The sequence below is a fragment of the Buteo buteo genome, chromosome 11, assembly GCF_964188355.1.
Source record: "Buteo buteo chromosome 11, bButBut1.hap1.1, whole genome shotgun sequence".
In the NCBI taxonomy this organism is placed as follows: domain Eukaryota; kingdom Metazoa; phylum Chordata; class Aves; order Accipitriformes; family Accipitridae; genus Buteo; species Buteo buteo.
This window is the reverse complement of record NC_134181.1, coordinates 31,646,342-31,665,025: the sequence shown is the minus strand read 5'-3', so window position 1 is coordinate 31,665,025 and position 18,684 is coordinate 31,646,342. Positions and strand designations below refer to the sequence as shown.

At 36.6% G+C, this 18,684-nt stretch overlaps 1 protein-coding gene across 2 annotated transcripts; it reads right to left on the bottom strand.

Moving 5' to 3' along the window:
- Nucleotides 1-10: 10 nt before the first annotated feature.
- Nucleotides 11-18,673, bottom strand: ATP6V0A2 (ATPase H+ transporting V0 subunit a2). 2 transcript variants are annotated; one of them, XR_012652312.1, is made up of 21 exons: nt 18,402-18,673; nt 16,971-17,049; nt 15,471-15,568; nt 14,471-14,608; nt 13,839-13,939; nt 12,982-13,108; nt 12,105-12,187; nt 11,660-11,753; nt 11,120-11,332; nt 10,301-10,451; nt 9,359-9,498; nt 8,207-8,364; nt 6,439-6,529; nt 6,035-6,153; nt 5,348-5,558; nt 4,680-4,799; nt 4,319-4,438; nt 2,973-3,090; nt 2,202-2,373; nt 591-1,289; nt 11-560 (listed from the first exon to the last, which is right to left on the bottom strand). XR_012652312.1 is itself a non-coding variant. In XM_075041422.1 (20 exons), the coding sequence occupies exons 1-20, from the start codon at nt 18,516-18,518 to the stop codon at nt 1,187-1,189; spliced, it is 2,553 nt and encodes an 850-aa protein (XP_074897523.1). In that variant the 5' UTR covers nt 18,519-18,673; the 3' UTR covers nt 11-1,186. The 2 variants fall into 2 exon arrangements, 1 of the variants encoding a protein (XP_074897523.1); XM_075041422.1 differs by having other exon boundaries at nt 11-1,289.
- Nucleotides 18,674-18,684: the final 11 nt, after the last annotated feature.

The window sequence follows — 18,684 nt, the reverse complement described above, 5'->3', positions numbered from 1 at the left end:
GGGCCCGCTCTGAACAGCGCAAAGGAGGTTTTATTCGGAATCAAGTGCAAAATTTAACTTATGCTGTTCTTATGGCACAGATGTTAAAACATTATTATGGTAATATCCCCATTTTCACACTAATACAAAAAAGTAGTACAAAACGACGACCCCTTATCCACCTACGCGGTATAAACTTTAGTTCAACAACATCAGAGGAGTAACACCGTACGTCTGTCCTTTCAGCCAAACATAAACAGGGATGGAGGCCAATTCTTCACAGCCCCTGCAAAAGTTACTCCTAGGAGTAGAAACGCTGCCTGGGACCACACTGTAAAAACAGAACCCGGGATAAAAATTTCCCGTAGGCAGTTTGATTCTTTTATTTGAGTCCTCATCCAGACAGCGCAAGACTTTCTCTGAGGCTTTTACCCACCACAGTCACTGCAAGCGCTGGGCTGCAGACAGCTCGCTTTGCAGAACAGCACGTAGCAGAAAGCTCCTCACTACAGGGAAAGAAGAGGGCTAATACTTCCAGTCTCCACTTCTAACCCTGCCTTCTTTCGTAACATTAAATATCACTGTGGCTTCTGAAAGATTGAAGTAATAACTCTGGGCACAACTCTGAATAAACAGTTAACGGTTTTGGTGGCATTTTAAATATGGCCAAAAAAAAAAGAGTACAGTGCATTGCTGTGTATAAATTTACATTTCATCAGCCTTCTGGAATACATACTGATAACATACATTGCTTCTGTTGCATTGCTGAATTGTTCCCAAAGTGTATGAGATGGTAGCTTGCTTAAGTATGTGATTAGTAATGAATGCTTAATATGATTAAAAGTCTTTCAGATAACTTAAAAGTAACCATTCAAGAAAATAAAACAGGCTCAACAAAAAAAAATGGCTACACGGGTTTTAGGACGAGCAGTAATGACTTTTTTTTGCGTTTTTTTTTTTAAAGAATAAAATTAATTTACAACATTAGTTTATCAAGAAAAATGTACATTTTATATCTATATACTTTACAAGACGCTCCAGATCTGCTATGTATTTCTATGGGAGGTATATATTACAGAATTATTTGGCTGCATTATAAGGCAATCAGTGAAGAACACTTTGTCCTACAAGAAACCTTTCACAGGTGAGATCCAATCACATGATTATTTGCAGACAATTCCAAACATTTCTGCTGACAGCAACCAAACTATGCCATATCATCTTTATTAAAATGTAAAGAAATGTGCTTAAAAGAGAAAGGCGTAAACTTGTATCCTCCACCAGAGTAGAATTTGTTCTGAAATTCCACCCTGAAACGAGACAAAAAAAATGAAACAGAATCTGTATATTAATCCAAAATGACCCGTTGTCAAGGGGATAGAACTGTGCAACACAAGAGGCTGAACAAAACCAATCCTAATCCTGTCACTTAATCTTTCTGTGCAGCTATTTAACCTTCCTATCACAGACCCAGGCAAATTTGATGCTTCTCAAGAGACCCAAACACACTGACATCATGCTGTAATGGCTCATTTCTCACTTCTTACTAATTTGGTTTTGAGTTAGTTGCAGTTAATTGTTTTGCAAATACATAGTATCATGAGGACAATACTCTCTAATGCATATAGCTCTGCCTCGTGTTTATATACTATGTCTGACTTTTCTTATATTGTAAATTTCCTCAGGTTTCAAACTAAATGTTCTCTGAATCCACTCGCATGTGTGGAGCTCGTGATATTAAGACTAAGAAAGGATTAAAATACTTAAGGGTTGGCAGCCCCACTTTAGCAAAGTTTTGCTCACGAACACAAATGTTCTGTTGAACCAAATAAATAAAACAGACTGAAGCCATTCCGTGATAAAACCTGACTGAAATTAAAAATACTTATCCATGTTACCAATACTCCACAGTATGAAAGGCTGCAATACTACAAATTAAATGTACTCATAGTTTGCACCAAAATCAACTCTGAACGTGGTTGAGGTTAATATGCATCATAAGCCGACGTACTACTAGAATTTACTGAAAATATTCCAGAGGAACAATCTCATTCAACTAACAAGCCATTTATTTAATAAGATTAAATAAATCTATTACAGTATCATGAGGCTGTTGAATTGTACACTTCTCTTTTTAACAAGGCACCTAATATTTTGACACAAAAATTCCTCTTAAACAAGCCAGTATACGCTAAAGTGGTATGAAGAAACAATTAACTTACCAGTGCAGTCGTATAGCATGGAGAAAAGCAGAAAGCCCCTCCATGACCAAAAGAATAAAAACTGTTAGCACAGCAAAAAAGGCTAGAACAGGGACTAGCAGTAAGACACCATACGTTGTATCCACACGAAGACCCACTCTCATCACCATTTGCCATAGAACTTCTGATAATTCTATTAAAAGAAACTTTTCATAATTAATGTTGATACTGCATACATTCACCCAGCAAGCTAATCTAATTGACCTGTATTCTAGTTTAAACATTACTACAGGATCTGCTGAACATGGGAACTATAAGCAAGCCCCCCCCCCCAGTTAGTTGCACCCTTCCCCTGCCCCCCCCCCCCCCAATCAAAATACTTAAAGGTACATCTCAGTTTCAAAAGAAGATCTACTGATGGCAACATCTTACACCATGACACCATTAGCAAGTGCCTAAATACCTTCCAAACTGGTCACTCAATAGAAAATAGGAATTGGTACTGTGACTACTGATACACTATTATGTGAGGTAACACTGCTCAGATTATCAGCCTCTTTACAACACAGAGCAATCAATGACGAAAATTACTAGATTCCAAACAATAAGTCAGAATTTTAAGTTTGGAGACTTTCCATAGATCGTGATTAGTTTAAACAGGGAACTTTTTATATTAAGAAAAAGATAATTTCATAGTAGTATCACTTCAACAGGCCAACCTCCCTCTAACCCACATTAAAAATTGAGATGAAAAAAACCACCAACCAACCAACCAACAAAACCCCCACTTACGTGCATGAGCAAGACTTAATGCCCAGAGTCGCAGATATGAGGCTGTATTAGAAATACATCCTAGACAGTATTCAATGGTATGAATTGCTTGATTCATAAAAACATCTGCAAAATTAATCTAAAATGTAAAAAAAAAAATTGTATCCATTGAAACAACATAGCACAGCATGAGAGAACAAAAACATTCATCTGCAAATCTTAATATACATTGAAGAAAAATTCCACAAAAGGGTAATACATTGATTTCATATCAAGTAAAAAAAGATCTGCTATATTTAAGATCCTTATTACAGAGACAACATTAAAAAAAAAAAAAAATCAGATGCTATAGTTTTCCAGTTAGTTTCCTCAATTACTTTGTTGATAGATAAAAATGAATGCAATTTTATGTTTTCCACAAGGAACATAATTTAATACTTGAAAACTCTAAGTAGTAAAACCAGCCACAGTTCTAATTCCCATTCTATTGAGGTTGTAAGTTTACAATGTCAATTTCTGCATCTTTAAAAGCAGGATTAATTATTAGTAACACTAGTGATAGAAAAATAACTACATTAACACTAGAAATTCTAAATATATGTACCTGTTGCTAAAAAAGAGTTCCAAGACTAACCTTATTGCAAATTTCAACACTGACTTTGCATGGAACTATGACACATTTTATTTAAGCAAACAATTCTTGTATTTCCTATACATAAGAAGCAAAAGTCTACTACCCCAGCAAAGCAAGTACTATACATAGTCTGCACAATGGGAAACTGAAGCAGTTTTTTGTCTTTCAATTAACATGAAATCAGTGGAATCAGTCAAGACCTTTACAAACTTGCCCAAACTAAACAGCAGCAATAGCTGGGGACTAGGAATGCCGCCCATGTCTCCCAACCCCCATTAGCAATAATCCTCATCACAAGATGTAATTTGCAGACATAAAGAGACTTTTGTCTGGATGAAAATCCAAGATCAATCTAACAGGAAGCTGGGCAGTTAGTCCTCTTGCCTTAAATTTAAGAATCCACAAAACCAAACAAAACCCAGGATTTTTATCCCACTCTTCAATTTAAGAAAACCAATAGTCTTGGATGCAAAGTCTACAGATGCAAATAAAGCACTCTTCCTGTTCTCCACTAGAGACAGGCTGAGGTTTACTGTAGCAATCTGAATATACCAAGAAATAATGATAAAATAGCAACAAATAAAAATGAGTAAATTGCATTCAGGCATCAAGGTCTTTGTAAAGGCTCAGCTGATTTTCTTGAAAACGTCCAGGAACAGAGTGTACACGTTATCTTCCTGATTTTCCACTTCTAAGTTGCTTATACAAACTAGAGATTAAGTAAAAACATTACCTCCTCTCCATCCCCCTCTCTGTGCCCACTGTCTGAATGACTGCTCCCTTCTTCTACATCATGACATCTCAGCAGAGAAAGTTCTTCTTCACTTTCTTTTCGAATTAGCTTGTAGCCACTCTACAAAATGGAAACATATTGTGTCTTCAAGTGGACTGCCAGTGTCACTTTTAAAATTTATTTAAAGTAGTCACAGGCAAAGGCAAAAAGAGAGCTAGAGTCAAAGTACCATTATGTGTTACAATCAAAAACTTTCCAAGTTGAGTAGAAATATCTAGTAAGGACATTACTCTACATGCAATATGACACCATCTGAATTCTTCTATACTGAAGAAATGTGCAACTGTCTCTCAATACTTACCCTGTACATTCTAATGCCTCGGCCTCCACTGTGCAGCCAATACAAATAAAGTGGTTTACCAAAAAGCATTACAGGAACAGAAAGAAAAGCAATACTAAGTAAAAACCTCTGTAGAGCAACCTGTTTGAGGGAGAAAGAAAAAATTAGATTAGATCACAAAATCAACAGTAAGAAAAGCCTTCCCATTTTCCTTTAAAGGCCGGTTTGAGCATAAGAAAAATACTACTGATTTCAGCGGTCCTGTAGACCAATTTGAACATGCACATAAGTATTTTACTTAATCAGGCCCTTAAATTGGATTACAGACATCCAGCATCTTTAGGACTGGGTTCTAGATTAAGGCATTACTGATATTCAATTTAGTAAGATTATTTACAGTACACAGAAATCATCAAAATTACAAGCATGAGACACTGTTCTCTAGCCTTAACTTTAACCTGGGAGATTTTGTTCTAGAAACAGGTATTTTCACAAGTCACTATGTAAAATCTTACAACCAGTTAAAGAGTAAATATGTTATTTAATCATAATGTTTATTCAATTTCCCCTTAGTCTGATACATTCCCCTTCCTAGGGGAACACTCAGCCATCAGCCTTTCATGACTGGTAAAGTGTTATCTGCACAAGGAACAACAGGATCTTCAGAAGCTTGTAAGAACACCACTAACCTGTCCGGTGTAGAAGACCTCTGTTTCACCACCAGGAAACAGGAACATGTTAATAAATTGAATCAGAATACTAGGAGCAGATGTAGAGTCCTCTGCAGAGTATGCTAACCATTTAAAGAAGATCATAAACACAAGGTAGCCAAAGATGCACATCATGAATAAAAGTTCAGGAAGAAAAACCAAATAAATATTATATTTCTTCTTGAAATGCCTAAAAGATAAAAATGGGGAAAAAAATGAAAAATAAGTTTTACAAAGAAAGATCAAGATAAATACATGACCCAAACATAATTTCAATAAAGCAGAACATTACCCAGCACTTTTAAACAACAAGACTGAAATTACAATCCAGAACTGATTTCTTCATATTCAGTGAAATTCTAATCAGGTATGTCAGTGGAAATCAAGACTGTAAGAGGCATGTATCTCTGGCAACAAGTGAAATAAAATCTTGTATTAATCTATGTCCTCAGATTTTTTGGCATAGTACTGATCCATCATCTCATTTATGTGAAGGAAGACCTCTCTGTTACTGCCTTTTTTTAAGAACAGTTTTCACAATTACTATTATTGTATTTTTTAAAAATTGTTCTAGTTTCTTTAACAGATCTATAACAGATTAACTGTTATAATTCAAGACTTGACAAAAACTATAATGTCAATATCATCTTAACTTCTTATACTTACAAGTGGTTAAATACCCCCAATACAACTCCAAATGTCATGTGAGTCACTCCAAAAATCACAGACATTTTCATTTTGAAAGAATTTAAAAAACTGAGACGGTTGCTTGCCAAGTTCCATATCTGAAGAAGGGAAGACAAAACCAGCATTAAAGAATAGTGTAACAGAAGGAATAGAACAGTATCCTTTCTCTATTGGAGACCAGGATTCTATCTCAAATGGGGATCACCACTGAAATTCGAGTTTCATGAAGATAGTTAAGTCTTTCTTTGACTTATTAAGGGAAAAGCTCTTTTTGAATTGAGAATGCAAGCAGGAATGTATTTTTTCCATAGTATGATTGATCTTCCTAATATGCACATGAAAATCTAATTTACAAATGGATAATTTAAAAGAATAAAACTAACCGGATCAATTCCAAACGGATAAGCTCCATTGTATACACCAGTAACATTTGGATCCAGTGTTAAAAATTTATTAGACTTCAGATCCTCAGGACTGCAAAGAAAGAAAAGCACAATCAGATCTGACGTTGTTTAAACAGTGACAACATATACTTTCAGTTCCGCAGGACACCGCTCCTGCTTTCCTTTATAGGACTAGCTTACCCAGTGTCAGACTTCAAATGAATAAAAGGATTTCTAAGCACAAAGGGCCTGGCAAAAAACAATAGCAAAAAAAAAAAAAAAAAACACCCTAGAAACTCACAATCTGGGCTTAATTCGCACTAACTGACTTTGAAAGGAAAGTTTCTGGATTTTATTCCTCATTCCCTAGAATGGAAAGTTAAATTTAAAAAGCTCATAATTTGCTTTTATATAAAATTCACTAACAAACACCCAAAGAATAACTGATACCTTTTTTCCCTTTTGCATATGGATGCGTTTGCACTCTAACTTCATATAGTTTTTAATTAACACAGCACTCACAACCTGTTCACATTTTAACCAAAGTCAGTAGTTTTGATTCTACTATTTTAAGCCACTTCCTGGTTTTGAGGCAAAATGAGATGCAAGCTGTGAACATTTAAATACCAAAGGGCCATGACACCTCAAAAAAATTAGGTTATCCCACTTCGTGAAAAAGTAGGTTTGACAATTCACATAGCCTACTTTTTTCTTTTTTTTTTTTTTTTTTTTTTTACTATTGAGAAAAGCTGTGTAGAGACTAATGGTTGCTAGGTAATTAATTTATTTCATTAACTGTTAATTTCTTTACAGCAGATGCTAATGCTGCTTGGGTATTCATTCCAGAAGCATGACCTAGGACAGATTTCTCCAAAACTAGCCCTGTGTTTTCTATCCCTCTCAGAATCTGATATATATATATATACACATGCATATATTCATATTCAGAAACCTCTCCTGGAAAATATAGTAAATGGAGACAAACTAAAACCATTAGCATAAAAACAAACCTTAACACAGGAAGCAGTGCACTTTTTATGAATAAAAAGAATACACAACAAGACAAAGTCCTAGTGCCTTCTGTTAGGATTTTACAATACTACTGAACTCTCCAGCCATTCATAAGAACACCTTTGTGAGACCACAAAAAAAGAGATACAAAACACACCTAAAAAAGTTTAGAGACTGAATAAACCCTAGAAATATCACCTCATAAAATCAGGTGCAAGTTCCTACTACCAATAAAAAGATACTATGCAGTTTTTAATCACTGAAAGTTATTAGCTAGCATATAGCATTAGGGTATTATAACAGAATTTGTTCCAGAAGACTGACTGTCATCTATACCAGATGATAATATTCTAGCAAATGTTCCAGGTGACTGAAGACATGTAAATCCAGTAAAGCAGCACTGATAAATATGAGATTAACCTGATAAAATTGACTTAATTAAATATGATCATATTCTAATAGCAGTTTTGCAAGAAATTGTGTTCTCTGTGGATTTCCCAATTTAAGATAATGAGCAATTTAATTTTTTGTTTTTAAATAACTATTACTGCCTTTTTTATTCTAAGGACAGACGTAACACTTAGTCCTTAGTGCACAAGCACTTGCTACCTTAACAGCTAAATTTTGCTAGATTTCACTACATTTACTTACTACTCTCAATAAAAGGACAGTTAAAATGGGTGAGCGAAAGGGTTAAACTGTTACAGGAAGTGCAATTTTGTTTTAATGGTATAGCAAACAGAGGCATGCTACTCACCGCCAAACCTTCTGTTCAAACATTGCTGAAACATTCCATCCAGAACCAAATATATTTAACGACTTTGAAAAACAGTCATTATAGATCAATCCAGTGTATACAGAAAACAGACCCATTAATAAAATAACATATCGGCCTTCAAATAACATTTTCATTATCTGTAAGTATTGGAAAAAAGAAAAAATAGAAAACATCACCTGCTATGTGAACAATCATTACCTACACATTTTTAAGAGAAACACATTTCTGGTCATACAAAGACTTCTAAAAACTAAAAACTATTGCAAATAGTCATTAAGGAATATGAAGAAACCTAAGGCCAACAAGATGTTAACACAGAGAATTTTGCTTTAAGCATGCGAATATGCAATTTATAAATGTCAGTCACCAAATGGGTGCAATTCATCTCCCCACATTCACAACTTTATGTCTAGTATTTATATGCAAAGGTTTATACGCATTAGGAAACAGAGCTAGCAGCAAGAATTACATTCTGAAAGACAATTGTGGTTTAAATTGAACACAGAGATTTGAAGCCCTCATGCAAGCTCCTGCAACACAAATTGAGACTTTTCTCATTGGCATCATTACGAATAGTCTTTTTAAGTCACGTTTCCTTCCCAGAACTAGTTTTCAAGAAGTCAGACATTTGCAGCCATTCTTAATTAAATATAATTCTAATGAGAGATGCAGGTGTTCCTGCATTCTAACCCCATATGATTAAAAAATTAGTTAAAATTAAGTTTAGTAAATTTCAACCTACAAGTCCCTTTTCAGAAACAATAAAAGAAGGTGGAATTTGAAAAATCATTTTCTCCTCACATTAGTCACTGTAACCACATTCTGTAAAATACACACATCACTAAGTAGCTCTAGCAGAAGGAAAGACAAGCCCATCAAAATCAACTAATTTTTGTCAGTATTTCATTCAAATTTGATTATTTCTGCCCTTTCAAAAAAAGTGAATAGTTTGTTAAGATACCACATTAATCTCAAGGAATATGGCAACTTTAAACACAGAACATCCCAAAACAAAGGAAAAAAACATAGTCTAATACATGTGCAATAAATAGTACTTTTCAGAAACATAACAACTGTTCAACTGAAGTTATCTTGCTGGATGGGGACTAAATTATTTGTAATTCCTTTTACCTCATCTTGTGATCTTTGTAATCTAGGGTGGTTTTCATACAGTATTGTCAGGAGTGCAAATATGAACATTAGTAGACCATGCCCAAAGTCTCCAAACATAACGGCAAACAAGAAGGGAAAAGTGATGATAGTATAGAGAGCTGAAATGACAACATAACAGATTTCAGGCACACAGCACAACAGATGATGTTACTATCTGAATTAAGCCTAAGCAATTCACCTACTTTAACCTCTGAAACAATTTTCAGCTTTAAGTCTGAAAGACATTTCACCCCCTACCAAGAGACCTTTCCCCCACACTATATATTTAACTCAGTTTAAACCTTGCTTTTACGTATACATTAGTAATGACAATTCCACAGTTGAGCATTAGCTGACAATTCTGAGGATAATAATTTAAGCCCAGGAAATTAAAATAAATAAATTAATAAATACACCAACCACCCCACCCCACCCCCAGTTCTTCCTCCATGTTTCTTTTGGCTCTGTATTATAATGTACATTCTCCTGTACAGCATGATATAGTCAACGTAGCTACAAAAATACGTACGGACATTAAACTAACTGGGCTATACCATAAGCTGGATTTTTTCAAGTGATGATCTCCATGCTTCAGTAAGATCAATAGCCATTTCCAAAGTTTTCTTTTTTCTCTTAAATATCTTATCTTATCCAAGGTATAACATATAAAGAAACACTATACAGCTCTTATCAGCATCTTTAATGCTAAAATAACTCCACAAAATCAAATCCCATCTTACTGCTTGGAGCACCATTTGTACTTTTGATGAGCTACTGAAATTTTAAAACAGCTACTAATAAGCAGTATGGTTGTTACCATTTTGCCTTTACTAGTGTCCAATTCAGCGAGCTATTTAAATACATAACAAGGCAAGCAGTAATGATGGCACAGCTCACACTTCAGATTTCAGAAGGACCAACCTGGATTAACTTCCCCATAGTTTCCAACTCCATAAGCATCAACAATGTTTTGGAACCCTGAGGTGAATTTATTGGTACGTATCAAAGTTGGAGGAGGTTGTGTTGTTGGAATGGTATTCATGAATGAAGAAATTGTAGCTCCGCTCTTCCTCTAATTACAGACAGAAAGAAGATACATTTATATAAAAACTCAGTTGATGCTTAATCTAACCAAAGTGAAAACATTTCCTCTATCAGCAGTTTCACTGATCCCAAAACATCCCTAGATTAAGCCCCAAGTTTAATATTTACCCCTTTGTGCCTTCTTAAAAAAAAAAAGTTACATTTATCTGTTCCTCTAAAAACACGGATTATGTACAGTGTTCTAATCATTACTTTATATGAAATATCAGACAAGACTCATCAGTCAGTATTATAAAACAAAGATTTGCTACTAAAAATGCTCTCTTATAAAACAGAAAGACGGAGCTGCGCTCAACACAACTAACACAAGGGAATTAGCAACCTCTACTTGACTGCAAATAGCATTGTGAGCCCAATCAGACTTGGGTCCAAAACAGAAGTTAGTCGAGAAAGGAAAAAAAAAAAAAAAAAAGAAAAAAAAAAAGGAAAAAAAAAGAAAAAAAAAGAAAAAAAATCATTACACACAACACTAAATAAAGGCTCTGCTTATAAAGAAATTGTTTGATATAAGTTCATAGAGACCCAGACCTGCCTGTGCCTACTTCTAGCCTATTTAAAATAATTATTTTCTTTCCTTATCTGTATAGTTAGTTCAAGACAAAAGTTTTAACATCAGTGAGCATTCAGCTGACTTACTGAACCTTCCTCCAATGCATGGCGCAAATTCTGCAGATCAGCCACTGGACACCAAACCTCAGCAATTAAACATTTATTTGTGACATCAAAACTGCACAGGTTGAGTACATGATAAATGGCTTTCATCTTCTTCACTTGGATAACCCACGTATAGATGGATTCAGATGCTTTACACAAGACTTGGCGCAAGTAATCCTCAGTTTTATGCAGCACCTTTGTCCAAGAAAAAACCAAAACGATTTCATTGAAAATGTAACAGTGGTTATGTTAACCACAGTAAAAGCACCTAGTATTTGTCCAATGCCGGATCACATTTGTAGGAGGCCACACTAACCACTGCCTAAAACAGAAGGCAATGCCAAGTGCCCTGAAGTTTAATAGAATCACGCAACACAAGACCATGGACATGACATACCTCCCTGTTCAGATCCAAAGCTGTATGTATTTTAGAAGCATATTCATGTATTTCATGCTGTGATTCGTCAAATGATTTCCTATGGTGCAGAAACTACAGCAAAGGGAATACTGTTATTTACTCACAGTATGAAGATCCTGAATACGAACATTTAGACCTTCAACAACTGCCTTGCGCTCCTCCATATTATTTGGATAGGGATACACATGACAGTGATAGCTACAGAAAAACAGAAGTTTGTGTTAAATAACCAGACTAAGCCAAAACAAACTGCACAACCCCATGCCCTTGTCAAATCTCCAACACACCATTTAATAACCATGGAACAGATTTAACTGAAGAGAGTCAGTATTTTACCTGTACTTAATAAGGATGGCAGACAAAATGACTCATACATTTATTTGTATATTGCATAATTATAAAGCTAGATGCAACTGGGGGGAAGAACAAATTTAACTTCAAAAAACCTTGCCTAAAAATCCACACTTAGAAAGAAGGGGAGCAGAGGGAAAACTAAAAAGAAAATAACCCAGGTATAAAGAAATCAGATGTATTAGTTTTACTTCTTACCAGTCACAAATCTTCTTAACTTTCTGGCCAATTTGTTCACCCCAATAAGACACTAAAAAAACAAACCATTTTGTGGTTTCACCCTAAAAAAAAAAGTTATGTTCATGAAGTTTGTTTTTAACCAGCAATTCCACTGTGATATAATTATAGAGCAAAATAACAAATCTGAATAACTAGAAGAAGCTGTGCTAGTAGTACTAACCTTCCACTATTCTAGTGAAGATCAAAAAATAAAATTCAAGTGTGCCAATATCTCTCCTTTTTTTGGTATATTAGAGAAAAACAGAAAAAGTTGTCAGGGAAAATAAGAGATATTTTATTTTACCATCTCAGAACTATTAGTAACAACAAAAGTCTTAAAAAATTAAAATGTTACAAATTAGAATTGAAGCAAAATTTGAAAGTGACAGATTAGGCAGCCACAAATGCTGATTTACAAAAAGTGAATTTTATAAGTTCAGAGAAAAAACTTCATAGAAGACCAACTGTACTCCAGACTTTTTTTTCCCCTTAACTACTGAATGAACAAATACAATGACTATTAAAAGGTAATACACTGTACAGACTTAGTTAATAAGTATCCAAGCAGCCATTTATGCCACGTATTTTGATCAAGGTAGGCAATCATAAAGTCACTACTATTCCACAGTAAAGTTCTGCACTTGTCAAGCTGAACCATGATAGGTTAATTACCGCTCCTATACTTATGGTGGCATCAAGATCCCTAATTTTAAAGTCTTACAAGTACTTTAAAATAGTTTTCCCTCCAAGGACACTGGGAAATCATTTACATTCACTGCAGACCCCAGCAGCAATTCTTCCAAGTTTTCTGAAAACTACAGAACAAAATAAACTGATAGTTACAATGTTTACTCACTGTATCTGGATCTTCCAGACATTCATCCAGCTCCGCATATGTAAGAATAGTATATCCTTTACAGACTCTCCACAGCATTTTTTCAAATGCTTCAACTTTTGCTATGTGAACTAACCCAGATATGAATCTACGGAAATAGAAAAATTTGAAAAATAAGCTAAAATCCACAAGAAAAGATAAAAACTCAGAGTGGATCATCACTCAGGATCACATAGCCACAATAATTTAACATCTGCCATCTCCAGAGAAGGAAGCATCACCCTAAACGGGAAGTAACTGGTACATAAAATAGAAACACAATTTCTATTTGGAAAACAGACTGTAGGCCTGAGCAGATAACTAGAATTGTATTTGACATTCTTTCTGTGATAGTAAGGTTCTTAATTTTTTCTTGGTAAGATACCCTCTCATAATGGTGTTGTAGATTAGAGTATCCATAAATCATTTCAAAGGCAAGTAGGCAATACCATTAATAATGTTACATTTACAACTAACACTGCCAGGTGATTAAAACACTGTGTGTTTATCCTAGAAACACTGTTTGAACCATAGAAGAAAGTACTGATTTAGAGCATTTAGAGATTTTCCCTAACACACGTACTTGGTTTGATGGAAGTTTTCTGACAGTTTTTTTGGTGTTGCCCTACTTATCTCTTCAGATAACCCAGTTTTGTTACAAAGGTACATTTGGGTCAGACTCCTACCCTGCCTAAAACTGTCTGGCTCATCTGAAACCACTACAGTCACACTACATTCCATCTTTTAAGAAAACAGCCCATTATTTACAGCAGCTCATCAAGCAGTTTTGAAACAGTACATACTAACAACCTGCCATACGTGGACTGAACCATACCTACCCCAGCTTGGCACCCAGCCTGTGCATACAGTTGTAATCCACTAATGGCTCATTTTCCACAGATGGAAATTCTTCATAATTTGCATGTAAATGGGATTCATACTAGCAAATAAAAGAAAGACCATTCATAGCTTTCAGAAAAAAAAAATACTTTCATTCATTTATTATTCTAAAGAAGAAAAGCTAATTAAGTAAATTATTTCAATAAAAACGTAAAACTCCTGTTTTCAATTCAGACAACAGAAAGATGTTGGGATCTAAAGCATACTACTCTTAGCAATTATAGTCAGCGTTGCAAAAATTACATGATAAATTTCTTAGCACAATTTATGCATCAAAATAACACCAATACTCCTTCATTCTCAGTTGGCATCAGCAATAACATTCAAACAATTCAACAGAGAAATCGCAAAGCTCCTCTAAATTCAGGGCTGCGTTTTGCTATGTATATGAACACAGCCTAGCACAACAGCTTGCCCCACAGGTTCTCTAGGTACTGAGTGCAAATAATAATGAACAACGTACAGTGCTGCAAAGCCCAACACCAAGTCATGCACTTAACTAGAACTAACAAGACTATGCAACAAAAATGCCACATGATACACAATCCTCGCTAAATAACATAAGCAGTACCTCAGCTGTTCTCCTGACAAATCTTTGCGTGACCTCTAACATGCATGTGTATTCTGTCAGTTCAAGCAGGTTTTTCCTCAACTTTTCTTTGTTTTTAGTTACTTCCCTCAATTCTGTCTCCAGCTTCTGCAACTGTTCCTAAGACATGGAGAAAAAAATACATAGAATCAGTTACACTGTTTTGGAAATCAGGGGAGGATGAATATTAAGCACAGGTTAATTTGCTGCAATGATGGGAATTTCCCAATTTCTTAATTAACTTAAGCTCCATAGGTTTTATTCCTCAGTCTGCCAAAGATTGCTTTGTGCTGAGTACACTTGATCCTCCACTGGCATCTGTTAAGTCTGCTGTTCTGACCCTAATTTGAGTCCAAGCTAAGTAATGCAGACTTGGAATGAAAACCTCAGATAGTACAGGGTGCAAGACACTTACCTATTCTATTAATAGAATTACAGCAAAACAGAATGTCATTCAAAATTATATCTGCATTTTACAAGCTTCTACTTCTAACGTAATACCAGAAAAAGCATTCAGAGAAAATAGCACCATGTTTTGCTATGCAACCAGCACTGGAACCTGCAGAGCCTTGGGCACATAAAACTCCCACACACCCCGGAAATTTTGGATACATGAAAAGAGCCTTAGGTAAGGCCCAAAGCAATAAATGAAGCTGAAGGACTACATCTACAGGTAACAATTTGCCTGGAACAGTGTAATATGCCAATCCTTCAAAATAAACCAGACGACTGCAAACCCCGCGAGTTAGCTTTGACCTTTTCACAGGAATTTTGTGTTAATATCAAATCCTCACTGGCAATCTTTGAAGTAACACTGGTGGAAAGAAAAAAAAATGGACAAAACCAAAAGCAAATGCTTCCACCCCTCCCCGCCACACCTATAACTTAAGTCACAGGTAATAAGATAGCAAGTAATTAAGTTTGAATTAAAGTTCCAAGATCCAGAGCTACATTTTTGGTGTCTGTTATGTGGAAAAGTTACCTGGATTTCTAAAATGTGTTTCAGCAAGGGGGCAGGAGGAGCAACATCTCCTTCAGGAAGTGGAATATCCGCCTTTTTAATTTCTTGTACTAAATACCCTGGAGTAAGAAGAAAAACACAATCATAAAGGAAATGGTATTTCCTTATACTTTCCTAGAATGCTGCATGGTTGACCTTCAGCTGTTATTGATGGTGCTGATCACACTGCAGCATCAGGCCCTAGCTATTTTATTCATTTATTTTAGCAACAACACACACACTAGAGTATTCAAAAAAGAGGGGTTAATGGAGTGCTAGGAACAAATACATAGAACATTTCTATCTTGGAAGTTTGCAGAAATAAGCTATCTTCAGAGCCCTCTGACTGAAATTTTCCAACCACAAGTACTTCTTAAGAAGCTTTTAATGTTTCATAGTATCTCTTTGCTGCTGCAAGATACCACTTTCTGCTAAACGCACCATCTGCCAAAAATTGACATTCTGCTCATTGACCCATGTTTGGAATAAAAAGTGTTCAAACAAGACGGCTTAAGCAACCTTGACAGCAAATGCATCTCACGCTGAGCAGGGAGATTGCTGAAATAGCTGCTGGGATGGTTTGGCATGACCAGCACATGCCTCTAATGAGAACTTCCAATAAAAGAATCCTTCAACAGTAACTTTTCCTCGGGATACATTGAAGAAATCTGCATCCTGGTTGTAATGCTCTGCATACCCTTCTCTATTCATTAACTACCATGTGAATACAATTGTTAATAACTTGAGATATTTTTGAGAGTGCTTGGAAGTTCAACAGTATTGAATTAGATAACATGAAAAACAGCATTTATCTTCTAGTCAAAAGTAAAGTTTCCATTTTCCTTGCAGAGTTTTAAGCAGTCAATACTGAAATGGTCTCAACTATTTATCAGCAACACATTAGCAACTCTTCTTCACCTCTGAGCTTAAAAGAAAAACCAACCTACATTTAGCACATATGTGTTGTAGTGTAAGAAAATTTTAAGGCTCACAAAACTGAGAACCAGAGATCAGAGGTAAAACACTGGAACAGATTGCCCAGAGAGGCTGCAGAGTCTCCATATTCAAAAGCCCACCAGACACAGTCCTGGACAACCAGCTCTAGCTGCCCCTGCTTGAGCTGGAGGTTGACTAGGTGATCTCAAGACATCCCTTCCAACCTGAACAATTCTGTGATACACTCAAAACTGATGCAGCATATCAACACAAATCAAAGAATATATCTGTAAGTTCTCACTCAATTCAGTGCTACAGTCAAGTCATCTCTGGCTCCAAAAGCCTACATAAAGACTCTACATATATATGTATGTGTATTTTTTCATATATATGAAAGTTTTGTAAGATTCTACAGCATTCAGATCATACAAGACCAGGAAGATTAAAAAACCCTGTAGCTGAAACCTTCACTGTAGTCCTACTCTAGCAATGTAAGCTTTAATAATGCCACAGACGAAAAAGGGCAGACATGAAAATAAAGCTCACCAAGTATTCTTTCCATTTCTTCACACTTCTTTACTTCATTCACAAATTTTCTCTGAAATACACTTACATTTGGGTTCAGCTGAAGAAGAAGGACAAAATGCTTATTAGGTATTTAAAACAGCAACCACCCCTAAAAAAAACACAGCTATTTATATGACTTCATGGAGACAATTTTGCTTGTATTCTATGTGCTCTCTTTCTACAAAGTGGGTATTGGCTAGGAAGGTAAAAAAATCTAAAAAGATTAAAAAGTCTTCAAATACCAAGATTTTATTAAAGCAGAATTATCAATGCCTTTTGCTAGTTTTACTCAAATAACAAAATAACTCTGTCTACTAGAGAAACCATTCCTGATCTTATTTCTACAGTTTTAAAATACTGCTTAAGGACTTCAAATTAACAAACAAACCTTTCTACAAGCAAATTTTTGTGATGGGTTTCCACAGAATCTGTTTGAAATCTTAAGTTTCAAATTAATCTTTTTACGTACATCCCCATATTATGAATGTGCAATGTCTCTGACTCCTTATTCAGCTTTTAAATCAGACCCACTAATATGTTATTTCTGGAATAAATGGCGTGTCAGATACCTGGAATGGCATCAACATGTTAAACATAACACCCATGTAATGATTCTTACAGATTTGTCTCCTTCCACCTGCCGTATTTACTAACTAGCTGTTAATCTAAGTTCTCCCAGCTTTCCTTGCAAAGATTCTGCAATGTACATTGCTGAAGAATACTTGGAAGAAATTTTGAAGTCTCAGTCAGCAAGCAAAGATCATATAATTACGGTGAGACAATACAGAAACAAGGTTAATTATTACGCGACCCAATTTTGTATTAGTCAGGCATGTAGGTTCCTCCAAGGTGAATTGCTCCTCCAGGAACAGACATGTTTTACAAACCAGCAGTCTGTGATGTTGAAGAAATAAGCCTACAGAACACCTAAGACGTTTCTATCAATCAGTAAACAGGGTGGGCATATCTATTAGCTGTGCACACACTCAGACTAAAGTCAGTGTGGCTTCAGATGGGTAATGCACGGGATCCTACTGCTAAAAAACCCCAAGTTTAAACTAATTCTCTGAGAGGAGTAGGATACAGTCATCCCGATACAGTCATCCCAAAACACCCTTCCATAGAGTCTCAGGGAGGCTGGGGCTCCACACCAACTTTACATCGCCCAACCTCGCTTTCACGCCAACCCGATCTAAGTATTCGCCGTACATCTGCAAGCCCGAGTCGGGGAAAGAAGGAAGGGAAGCGGCCTGGAGTTTTCTACACCGCACCATCGCAACGAAACCTACACCTTCGCGACGGCAACTACCCGGCCCGGCCCGGCCCGGGAGGCCCCCCCGGGGTCCCTTCACCTCCCCCACTCTCCCAGAACGCCCCGCCGGGCGCCCGGGCCCCGTGGCCGCTACTCACGTCTCGGAACTCGGCAAGGCCACGCTCGCCCACCTCGCTGAGGCACTCGTAGGCCGAGCCGCTCTGGAGGAAGAGCTGCGCCAGGCACATCGGCTCGCCGCGGAACAGCGAGCCCATGGCGGACCGCGGGGCGGAAGGGAGCGGAGGGGCTCAGCGAGGCGGGCGCCGAGGCGGCGCGGCGCGGTGCCCGGCAGGAGCCCGCGGTTCGGCGGCCATGGCGGAGCGCCCCAGCCCGCCGCCGGCAGCGCGGCCAGCTGCTTCCGGGGGGCGGGGCTGCGGCGGC

Bases quoted from the DNA above. Each gene is read 5' to 3' on its own strand.
- ATP6V0A2 (XM_075041422.1), bottom strand. From the start codon at position 18,518: ATGGGCTCGCTGTTCCGCGGCGAGCCGATGTGCCTGGCGCAGCTCTTC. The intron at 4,800-5,347 runs GTTAGTGGTGTT...TCCCTCAAACAG, and splicing joins AGGTCTTCTACACCGGACAG to GTTGCTCTACAGAGGTTTTT. The intron at 3,091-4,318 runs GTAATGTTTTTA...TTTACATTTTAG, and splicing joins GAGAGGGGGATGGAGAGGAG to ATTAATTTTGCAGATGTTTT.